Raw genomic sequence first — 12823 nt, forward strand, 5'->3', positions numbered from 1 at the left:
TCGAGGAGTGTCGGCTCCAAGAATCCTATTTGGTTCCTATAGAAACCAAATAGGATTCATGACCCAAATTTTCGGCGTGTGTATACGGACGCAAAATGTATACAAGGCGACGAATTGCGTATTTATACGTGAGGTATGAGAACGTAATATTCTAATTACATGTCATCTTTGTGTTGCGCTAAAATGATACATGTTTTTATTGCTGTAATCTCACGTGGCTGAATACTCGGTAACGATCAGAAGTGATAAATCAATTTATAAATAAGTTGCTTTGATTAATCGCTCGTCCTTGAGAACTGCCCCTTTACCTGTAAAGATTGTATTAGTAATCTTTATGATTAAAAATATTACATAACATTGCAATTAAATACTTCCTCTTAAGGTTGTAATAATAAACTACTAATAAGTACTACTAATACTGCGTACAACAATTCACTAAACCATCGTCATGTGCATAGTCAATCATTCAACAGCAAGCAATAATTCAAAAGCAGTCATACTGAAAAACTTCGATAATTTTCATTACATATATCTGAGATCGTTGCGATAACATTTTTATCGGGATGTACAATACAATTCAAAAAATTATGATCGTAAAAGATAGTCGTATTGGGAATGCTGAAGTGATGACATTGGCGACATTGCGATGATGGTTTCAAAACTAACGCCGAAGTTCAAACTTGTTTAAATTTTCACTGCAACATGAGTTTTGAAATCTACACTCGCTTATCACCTGCTACTCGCTCGCTGTTTGTTTTCATTTAGTGTTACGCTGAACTAAAAATTTTGAATTCGAAATTGAAATAAATTGATGCTTGTTATAATACTCGACCATGCATGGACATGAATTCCATCAATCCCCCGGCGAAATTCCACTAAACACGAAAAATAACTGCGACCCGTAATCAAAGCCTTAACAAAAATACTGAATAGGGAGGAACAAAAGTTTCTCTGTGAATACAGAATGTTCAAAGTTTGAAAATCTTAATTAATGTTTTGAAATTTTCTTCAAATCGGTGCCAGTGTGGCAGTTTTCGAGCTATGCAAGTGCCCCAATGTCTGAATTCTGCAACCCCACGAGGCCTCGCACGCACCCCAGTCTGCAACCCCACGAGGCATCCAGGCCCCAGTCTGCAACCCCGTGAGCAAAAGGTCTGCTGGCCTCCTAATCCCCGTAATTCTGGGAGTCCTGCAGCCCCGTAGGCCTGGTAGGCCTCTAAATCCTGCATTACACGGAGCCCTGCGCACGTCTCGAGCCGTGGAAGGATTGCTGGGGCGATAGCCGCACTCCTCGAGACATTCCTCTATGTCGCAGTGATAATAACGATGATTATTACTTTAACAACAAGTCAACAGATTATTACTTTAACAACAATACTGTATCAATACCAATGATCCTATTCTAATGATTATTTAGCTAGCAATAAACGAATGAAAATGCTAAATTAACAATTTCATTAATAACTAGGTTAATGCTACCACATGATTTTCAATAATCGATTATTTGGCTAGTAATAGACGAGAATAAATGCAGTAATGACGTAATGACACTATATGCGATAATAAAAACATCAATGGGCCCGCTTGCAGAAATAAATTAACATGTAGATAATTATATTAATTGTCAAGTGAATTCAAATGATAGATATTTTGACTACTATTTACCAAACCCTCGCCTACGGTGTCATCAAACAGAACTAGAGCGACAACGTTTTTCATGATACTCAATGCATGATGATAATTTCTTAACCAATGATATTCCGGATAAGATAAAATTCTCTTAATTGAGCTACTTCGAAAGTCTTGACACTTCAAGAGGAAAACACCATGGATCGATCGAAGCGCTCCATATAGACCAATATATTCCATGGGGCCAGACGCTCCATAAGCGAGATGTTTCATGAAATTGGACGCTCCATGGACCAATATATTCCATGGGGTAAGAGGCTCCCAAAAGTGAGCTGCTCTACGGAGTAAAACGCTTCCAAAGGCGAGATGCTCCATGGAACTGGATGCTCCATGTGCCGATATCATCCATGGAGCAAGACGCTCCTTTAGTCGAGATGCTCCATGGAGANTGCCAGCGTTGGGACTGCGTTCTGTCTGCGCTGGGCTTGCGTTGGGATTGCGTTATGCCTGCGCTTGGCCTGCAACGGTGCCTGCGTGAAATCTGCGTTGGACTTTCGCTTGCCAGCGTTGGGTCTGCGAACACAACTATAATGTATTTATGGCACATTTGTATACAAAATTATTAACCGTTTAAAAAAACATATGCTAAATGCCACCGTGCAGGAAATTGCAGGAGAGCCGATTTCATTACCAACATTGTCATGGTGCTTGTGTTGTCTGCAGAACTCGTGCTCCGTTATAAAAAAAAGGAGGTCTAACTCTTTGCCAAGTCCTAAAGAGGGCCTCACTCCTTTCCAAGGCCTCAGGAAGGCCTCTACCCTCACCAAGGCCTCTTGAAGGGCTGGACAGGCCACCTTAAGGCCGGCAATCTCGCAGGATTGCGCTGAGCCGGCCCCGCATTTCACGCGGATTGCCTCATCAGCGGCAGCCTGCGCGTCGTCCTGCTGGCTTATTGCTGCTGCAGCTCCAGCATTTTATTATTGAGTGAAGAGAACTTTGTTGATTATTAGAACATCCAATAATATCCACACACTCCTGGCTGCACACCAAAACTGGTATTGTGGGCTGGTAGCCCACCTGAGAGCATGGGTGGGCGACACACTGACGCCGCGTCTAAGTTTTGAGACGCAATTAGACTTGCAACAAGTTTGCAATAAGCGCTGCAGACTGTCGGCCAACAGCGGCGTCTTGGCTGACGTGTTGTGGGTGGGTGGGTGATTGTGGGTGATTGTGGGTGGCAGGAGTTGGTTGGAGGTGGTGGATTGGTGGGAGGACTTGGTGGATGGGTTGGTGATGATAATTTGAATTATCATGTTTAGTACCAACTAATTAAAAATTTCCTATGCATGAGTAGGCTGGGTCGGTCTACTTGCATCTGAATTTGTGTCGCTTGTCATTGCTTGCGACTGGTGCGCCAGGCACGGTGCCCACACTCTTTGGTAAGGGGCTATTTATTTATCTTCGATATTTACTACTTCATTTTTGAATATTTCTGTTGAAATATTGATGAGTTATAAACGATTGAATCAAAATTCTATTTTTATGTATAGTTTACGTTTGTTCATTTATAGGTTAATTTGTTTTCGGAAATCGTTTGCGGAATGTTGAATAAAAATTCAATCGTTGAAGCATTCAACACCCTTCTACGCGTAAATTCTGCAGTGATAAAAAAATTGAATACGAAAGTCATCCAATAAATTTATGCCACAGTAAAGAACTTCTTTAGTAATGTTTGCATGGTCTTATCCGCCATGCAATGACTGTACGGTTTATCACTACTGCATTTTTCATTTAACACAAAACATCCAAAACATCCTCGCACATTTTGTCAACAGAAAGTTTACGTCTAATTGCCGTATACTTTCTTCAACGTGTCTGGGCTGGTGGCAGAAAGGGCTGGTGGCAGAGAGGTGCCTTCATGCCAGAACAAACTTACATACCCTCTAACACTCAATGTTTCATCTAACACAAAACATCCAAAACATCCTCGCACATTTTGTCAACAGAAAGTTTACGTCTAATTGCCGTATACTTTCTTCAACGTGTCTGGGCCGTACTATCAAATTTAGCTGCAAAGTTACGAGTTCTTAACTGCGGCAGCCAATCACCGAGGACTTTTCAAGCTAAACCCACCAATCACAGACGAGAAATCTCCCTCACCGTGTACTTAGGCCGCTACGTGTACTTAGGCCGCTACGTGTACTTAGGCCGCTACGTGCACTTAGGCGGTGACGTGCACCTGCGTGTTTCGTGTACTCAGGCCGCTATACGTGAACTTATAGTCCGCTACGTGTACCTAGGCCGCTATACGTGTACGTAGTCCGCTACGTGTACTTAGTCCGCTACGTGTACATAGGCCGAGAGGTGCACCTAGTACGCTACGTGTACTTAGTCTGCTACGTGTACCTAGGCCGCTACGTGTACAGTGTACATAGGCGAGCTTAGATAGTGCAGTTCCAAGTCTATGAAGGCTATTGTGCTCCACTCACCGAACTAATTGAGTACGAGACATCGTGCAATGCATGCTGCGGAAATCCCTCGTTATTAATCGTTAAAAGGAATCACTGCGTCATTTCATTGTTAAAATGATGATATAGTATAATTATTTTATTATTAAAAGCAAGAAATTATTACTGTTATTGACAGTTATACCCAACGATAAATGTGAATTTCTGATACTGGTGATGTCCGATGCGCTAGATATTAAATATGCAAGCGAGACTAAGCACCTTGTATTTCTAACAACAAACCTTAAACTTCAATTGAGGTAAACCACCGAAACTCAAACTTACTACTACTAACACCACAAGTCAAATTTACTCCAAACCTCAAAAACATATCAAAAACCTGCCATTCCTTTAAATTAGGCCTATCAAGCATCTGAAGTTGAATAACGCTGATAATACGTTGAGTTTACGTCGATTATGCGTTTTTAACGTTGTTTGCCTGGGGCTGGGGTATAGATTGTCAATTGTTGGGGAGCTTCAAATCACTCTACGAACAAGCGTTCCTCGACACACAGCACGTGATCGTTTTTCAATCGTCTTCTCTGGACCAAGGATTTTCAATAAATTAACAGTTGAAAGTAAATATAATTAATGATGAATAAATAGAAACAAACACAACGAACCTAACACCCTAATCCTAACCTCACTTTAACTTTAACCGTGCGTTGCCATCACTTTCAATTCACTTCAAAGTTCAAATATCGAGGCCCTCCTGAAATAGAACCAAAATAACGCTTGAATTTACTAACTAGAGAATGAAAATATAATAAACATAATAAACAAATTACCACGCACAAAGAATCAATAACACGAAACTATTCACTTCTAAAATTTAACAATCGCAATTTCACAAATATAATCACAGGGCTATCGATTAACGTACCTCCACGGCAAGAACACTGGACACAATGATCGACAAAACGAAATACTACTGCAGGTCGCGGCTAAGGTGATTGAAAACTGAAAATTAAAAACCGAAATCCTAAACCTAATACGTTGCAATTTAAAAATCAGCAATAAATCTATTTCCTCTACACAATAAAGTCACCGAAATAACAAGAGAATAAATAAATTCAAGTTCTACTGATCCCGGCTGTCGAAATCTCGACGTGCATGCATATTCTAGCTGTCTAGCACATGTTCATCCAAAGCATTCAAAATGCACGGCCAAATTTCAATCGTAAACCTTCAATTGATATTATTTTCGTTTACTATAGAATTTTTTTCAAATGACGAGGATTGAAAAGATGGCGGTGAAGTCATTGAGACGCTGCACTCATAGAAATGTGTAAGACTTTGACCGAATTGCTGTGTACTTTTCATCCTTGTGTGGGTGTGTGAGTCATCCTGACCCAATTTTGTTTGGGAACAGGGTTCACCAGTGTTACGTCCGCATTCTGCTCATTCATTTGTTAAGAAAATGTGTCATTATTTAAGCAATATGTCCCATATATCTTTCTGAGTGAAGTCAAGTCCACCGTCGCGACGTCGCCTGAGCCGCTCGCCCGCCGTCCCATTACGGCTCCAAAATTCAAACTTCCAAACTTTTCTGCATGAGAATGACAGTCATAAATTCTGGAGCGCAATCTGAACGCCAATTTGCTTCGATTGAGGCTGAATGCCGGCAATCTTGGCTGCTTTGCTTTGGCGGTGCCTCCGGCCTCTGCTGGCCTCACGAGCTGGCCTCACGCGATGGCCTCGCCCTATAATAAACCGACGGTCAAACGGAAAGAGGAAAAAGGTTGAATTTTAACTGAATATGAAAACCGTGATTCTCGTTTACGCTGCTCGCTATGTTAGTTGTACATCCAATTAAAAAAAAATTGGAGAACAGGAAACAAATTTAAAAATGTTTCCTGCTAAATTCCAGCGACTTAGAAAACTCATGATACTATACGGCATTGCTGGGATAGGTTGACCGGACTGCAAGTTCTTGCTGTCAATTTAGCAGCGAAAGTGCAGACGTAAATATGCGGCAGAATACTGCAACGTTGGGCCAGATTTAGGCTACATTTTGGCAGATTGCGATAACGCTGGGGCAGATTGCGGTTACGTTTTGACAGATTGCGACAACGTTGGGCAGATTGCGGCAACGTAGGGTCCGGACTGCAAGTTCTTGCTGTCAATTTAGCAGCGAGAGTGCAGACGTAAAGATGCGGCAGAATGCTGCAACGCTGGGGCAGATTTAGGCTACGTTATGGCAGATTGCGATAACGTTGGGGCAGATTGCGGCTACGTTTTGGCAGATTGCGGTTACGTTTTGACAGATTGCGACAACGTTGGGCAGATTGCGGCAACGTACTGGGGCAGATTGCGGCTACGTTTTGGCAGATTGCGGTTAAGTTTTGACAGATTGCGACAACGTTGGGCAGATTGCGGCAACGTACTGGGGCAGATTGCGGCTACGTTTTGGCAGATTGCGGTTACGTTTTGACAGATTGCGACAACGTTGGGCAGATTGCGGCAACGTAGGGAAAATTCAGTCCAACGGACCTACACGTCACTGGATCAGCATGATGAAGGACCGCATAAGGATGGCGGACGACGAAGGCGGTGTATCAGCGTGTCCGTGGACCAGGAAGTCCTAAACTTGACATCAAGACATAAGATCATGGCAGCACTGGAGCAGGTCACTGCGCGGCTCTGTGGTCGCAGAGGACTCGCTAATTACTCTTCACTGTTATTGCCTTCGTTATGTTGCCGGGCGCCGAGCAGCAGCCGTGCTACCGCAGCCCTGTTGTGGCTGCATTGCAATACGATTCAACAAAAAACTGTGATAAAAAATCTGCCTGAATTTGGATTCGTCGCTGTCAGGTCACTCATCTTTTTAGAAGAAAATGTGATGAAAAACGACAACGAAGCTTCGAAGCGTGGCATTTAATCTTAAACCTCCCGGAAACTGGCGCAGAAACTGTGCCTAATCAATATTATTTCAACGTCAAATGCTTGGTAGCTTAAAATGGCGCGCGAATTTCCTACGGTACGGCATGCTTGTTGATATATACTGTTTATTATATAAAGATATCATCGTAGTTTCATTGTCCTATTATATTATTATACTTGATTCTGGCTGTCATTTAAGCATTTTGTTTTTACTTACCTGAATAATTATTGTTTTGGCGCTCTTCTCATGCCATATTGTAAAGAATTCTCTTACGTAACTAAGACCTCGAAAGCATCAATTCGGCGCTATTTTTGCAACATTTAATCCTTGAAATCCACCCTCGAAACATGCACCCAGAGTTCGTTTATGAATACCAACCAAAGGTCATGCTGGAAGCACCACTTTTGACGGCTACAAAATGCCGCGCACCAGCGAAATTGAGAAATGAACTCAGCTTCCCAAGGCTCGTACCCACGACTAACTACTTTCATTACTGGGCACGACTACTACCACTGGGCAAACAGTGGCGCTATATGTAAATTAAAACATAATTTTTTACATGACTATCATTTAACCCTTTATACACGGATAAATTGACCGACGTCAATGCTATTCGTACCTAAATGCATTGTAACGAAAGTTACTTTCAGTTACTGCTATCCACGCTACAAACAGAAGCTCACGCATTTCAAAGTAGTCAATTGTACGAATAAAGATCTCGGTGTGAAGTTGAAATTAATTGAAGAGACTCTTAAATTCACATCGAGTTCAATCACATCCTCGAAAATCTCCTTTCAATCTCATAATAACAATGTCGTCGTGATTTAGTAATATAACGGTAAATTAAACCCAATGCTCATGGTTTTCCTGTTTTTTTTAATGAAATATACATTCAAAAACATGAATAAAAACCCATTATACTTCGTTATATAGTGCAGCTTTATACCCCAGGGTTTTGTTTACGAATTTGAAGACAGTTTGTGGGTAGAATTTCACAGCAAACACGAGCGTCCATTTATAATTTTGTGCATGTGAGGGGGGTTTTTGGGGTATTTTATAGCGCATTAGGAGCCTTTATCGCCGACTGCGGTGGTCTTTATGGTGATTCTGTTGATTGTATGGAGATCCTAGACGGTCATTTGGACGCACATAAAATAAAACAACTGGCGGCGCTGCGCCGAGCAACCAGGCTGTGTTACTTTATATACACTGTCCTGTGTACTGCTGTGTGCACTGATGTGTGTACTGCTGTGTTACCCTATACTCTGCTATGTGTACTGCTGTGTTACTCTATGCTCTGCTGTGTGTACTGCTGTGTTACTTTATACACTGCTCTGTGTACTGCTGTGTTACTTTATACTCTGCTATATGTACTGCTGTGTGTACTGCTGTGTTACTTTATACCCAGCTGTGTTTACTGCTGTGTGTACTGCTGTGTTTCTTTATACCATGCTATGTGTATACTGCTGTGTGCACTGCTGTGTGCAATGCTGTGTATTTCTGATTATTTTGCGTGCTGCTGTAGCTGCGTTTATTGCTGTGTACTGCTCTATGTGCTGTGGGTTGCTTTGTGTTATGTGGTGTCTGTGNAACTCCTCCTCAAATTTCCCCACCTTACCTCTCCTCCCTCAGTCACAGCACCCACCAAACTCCCCCTCCTCTCCCAACACCCCAGCTCCCCCTAATCCCCTAGATCTTCCTCCTGCCCCATCTCTGTCTCTTATACACATCTGCTCCCTGCGCCTGCCGCCTGCTTCCTGCGCCTGTCGCCTGCTGCAGGCCTCCTGCGCCTGTCGCCGGCTTCCTGCGCCGGTCGCCTGCTGCAGACCTTCTGCTCCTGCCGCCTGCGCTGACTTCGTGCACTTGTCGCCTGTGCCTACCACTTACTTCCTGCCGTCTGCACATGCGTCTTGCCAATCTGCCATTTGTCATCTGCACTTGCCACCTGCCACTGCCGCCTGCTTCCTACTCCTACCCTTTGCTGAGTCCCACGCAGCGTGTGGCGTGTGGCGTGTGGCGTAGAGTATGTGGCGTGCTGCAAGAGGCTGTTGAAGTGCTGAAACTGTGATGCCGATATCGCGGCGCTTGCCACACAGCTGTGGCAGCTGTGGCAGCTGTGGCCCTATAGCCTCTTTGTGGCGAAATCAATTACGCAAAGCTTGCCTCTGCTCAGCCTGCCTGCACTAGCATAAATGACCAGGACATATTGTTCAAGTAGTGACGCACTTTCACCACGACTGCATGAGCAAAGACTGGACCTAGCATTGATACGTCTTCTTAAAGACACAATCAGGGTCAAGATGACCCACTCATTGGCAAAAATTCAATAGATTTCTGGACAAAATTCAACTCTTTTCTCTGAGCGAGCATCGGAACAGGAAATGCATGCTGTCCGGTAGCTACTGTCTATCAAATAATGTAAATTATCTTTAGTTTTTGTTTTTACATCTCGATGAAGGCTTTAGTGAGGAATGATTATTATAGATGCTGATATAATGTTACTTATGGATTATGATGAGAAGGTATAGAGAGAGGAGTATGGTTGATGATTATACAAGGGGCAATGAAAATATAAAGTAAGAAGAGATAGAAGTAGGTAATGAAAGATTAGATAAAGGAAGCAAGGAACTGTCGATAAAGTATATAGGGAAGGGAGACCCCAAGAAGGGGGTTAGGGGGAAGTTTTCATTTCATTCTTTGGGGGTGTGGGGGTGTCAGCTGCAGGGGGGTGGGGGTGTCAGCTGCAGCCCTGTTCTCTTCAGTTTCCACTTTGTTTAGTTTTAATTTCCCGTAGCGGCTGCGACTGACGCTGCGCCCTGGCGTTGCTGGCAACACAGCCACACAGAGACGCACAACCACACAGACACACAGAGGAAAACAGCCACACAAACACACAGAAAAGCACAGGCTAACAAATACATCGACCGGCACCAGCTTAATTGGGATCGGTGGACGACGAAGGCGGCGCATCAGCGTGACCATAGATCAAGACGTCCTAAACTTGACATAAGCCACACAGCTACACAGCCACACAGACGTACTCAGCCACATGTTAGCGCCACTTCGTGGAAGCGCAACCACAATGTACGTAGCATGATCAGACTTACAAACAACACACACACAATCCCACCACCTAGCCACATTGCCACAAAATTATACTGATAAACAGCCACAGAGACTCATGCGGACTCAGCCACACAGTTAAAACCCTGGATGAATTTGAGTGGACGCCGCTGTATTCATTCAGTAAACTCTGATGGATGCAGTGAGTGGACGCCGCTGTATTCATTTAGTAAACTCTGATGGATGCAGTGAGTGGACGCCGCTGTATTCATTTAGTAAACTCTAATGGATGCATGAGTGGACGCCGCTGTATTCATTTAGTAAACTCTAATGGATGCATGAGTGGACGCCGCTGTATTCATTTAGTAAACTCTGATGGATGCATGAGTGGACGCCGCTGTATTCATTTAGTAAACTCTGATGGATGCATGAGTGGACGCCGCTGTATTCATTTAGTAAACTCTAATGGATGCATGAGTGGACGCCGCTGTATTCATTTAGTAAACTCTAATGGATGCATGAGTGGACGCCGCTGTATTCATTTAGTAAACTCTGATGGATGCATGAGTGGACNCGAGGTCCCTGCTTCAGCTTCACGAGGTCCCTGCTTCAGCTGCACGAGGTCCCTGCTTCAGCTTCACGAGGTCCCTGCTTCAGCTTCATGAGATCTCTGCTCCAGCTCTGATTTTTCAGTCGTTTGCGACAAATAAATTTATCAGGAAAATTTTCAATCGAATGTTCTTAAGAGCAGCAAATGAAACTTCCGACGAATAATCTGATCTACCAAATTTCAGTTGGGACGGAGTGACGGTAATACAAGCAAGGTACCTAACCTTCCCACCGCCTGCTATTTTCACGACGGACGTATAGGCAACCCCTTTGAACATCGCCAGCTCACCACTTGCCCACCACCTGCTCCACCACCTGCCCACCACCTGCCCACCACCTGCCCACCACCTGCCCACCACCTGCCCACCACCTGCCCACCACCTGCAATTTTCACGATGGACAGATTTCATGTACCGTCCGAGCGTCTTCCGCACTCCGGCCTCGCTGCAAAAGTCAGAGCATTGGAGCGCCGGGCCTGCAATCTTGCGAGTTGTAATCAGGACGAAATAGCGAAGCTCGGCTCGATTCATGGCCAGCCGCACGGAAGGTGAGGAGTAGTTCTCTTCAATGGCTCTTCCATTGGACCCTTCGTCGTGGTCCTCAGATGAATATTGGCACGACTCATTATCGGTGAGTGCTGCTGCTGCTGATGCTGGTGGTGGTGGTGGTGCTGCTGCTGCTGGTGCTGCTGCTGTTGCTGCTGATTCTGGTGCTGCTGATCAGTCAAGATCAATCCATTCTTGGAGGTTCATTGATCTTATTTTTTATGATTTGTCGGGTGCCAGTTGAATTATTAGCCTTAATATGAATAAAGGAAAAGAGTCTATAGCACATCATTCTGATCAAAACTGATCCTCTGAATAGGACAAGGTTTATGGAACGATTCACAATGCCACTCTAAATTATTTCAACGTAACTGACAGAATGTTAATTATCAATCAAACCCATTAATAATGTGCTAATTAATGATTGGTCTTTGGACTTTACATATCAAATTTTTTTAACTTATCTCATTTAAATGAATTATTTTTCCGTTCTACTAAGCAGTCATCGATTTTTTTGGGCACACGACCAGATTTAGGCAGCAATTTCGTCGCTTTTCACGGGTTATGAAAATACGACGTCTTCACTGTAAAAATAACAGTGAAAATGTTTATGTAGTTATATTGAAGTTTTTCTAGCCTAATCCCATGTTACCTAATAACTCCAACAATACTATTTATCTAGAACATTATTCCTTACATGAAGTATCTACACGCTAATGACTTCACACAGGAAACGCGAATGACTTCACACAGGAAATCTTAACTTCAACCTTTTTTAGATTCATTCATGAATAATATTCCAGATTTGTACGATTTTTAAATTCAATAGTAATGTATTTAGTCTGTCTATCTTGTGATCACAATCTAATTGCATCGCATAAAGAAATCTTTAATAAAAGAAATAATAGTATTTTTGCCCTACAGCCAGTGCCATGCTTCGTATCTTGTAAATAGATCGTCTTTGCAGCAAATACTGACTTTACAGTCAGTGCCAGTAGAAGATACATTAATTTTTCCATGAAAATTTGTATTTCTATATAGAATCAGTGGTAAATATAGTTCAGGGCAATTCAGGCGTCTTGTAGACAAGTAACTACCATAAAGAGGAGTTAAAGATTTCACGAGGTTATTTTTTTCAGATTTGGGCTGAAGAATATAGTGGACAGAGAACAGGAAAACTTTATCCGACCCACTGGATAAGTGTGGGATTGAACCGTCCCAATAGAAGGAATAGTGGAGAGTGAACAGGAAAACTTTATCAAACCCACTGTAAAAGTGTAGGATTAAGCGTCCCAATGGAATTAAGGAATTTGGAAGAGAGAATAGGAAAACTTTATCCGTCCCAGTGGAAAAGCCTATAACTTTATCCATTCCATTGATATTCGTGAAATTTGACACACTAGCTTGTCACAAAAAGTACGCATTGCTCAGCTACAATGGATAACAGGAAATATCGTGACTTTTTATCTAGGCCATAAATATAATATATACATGGAAATGAGATTCGTGATAGAAGTTTTAGATTTTTGTGACATGTTAAGTGAGGTCACTCTGCCGAAAATACGTATGTCAGGAGCCTGACTTAT

At 42.9% G+C, this 12823-nt stretch overlaps 1 protein-coding gene across 1 annotated transcript in view; it reads left to right on the forward strand.

The window, feature by feature from the left end:
- The window catches only part of LOC108668783 (ankyrin repeat and sterile alpha motif domain-containing protein 1B), a gene marked incomplete at its 5' end in the record, with an annotated part of 49038 nt that extends 42314 nt beyond the window's left edge, over positions 1-6724 (forward strand). The window contains 1 exon segment of the mRNA XM_047879583.1: positions 6594-6724. Within this exon segment, the coding sequence (XP_047735539.1) occupies positions 6594-6724 (131 nt within the window).
- Between the last annotated feature and the right edge of the window lie 6099 nt (positions 6725-12823).

This window comes from Hyalella azteca, unplaced genomic scaffold, assembly GCF_000764305.2.
Source record: "Hyalella azteca isolate HAZT.00-mixed unplaced genomic scaffold, Hazt_2.0.2 contig3372, whole genome shotgun sequence".
Classification (NCBI taxonomy): Eukaryota; Metazoa; Arthropoda; class Malacostraca; order Amphipoda; family Hyalellidae; genus Hyalella; species Hyalella azteca.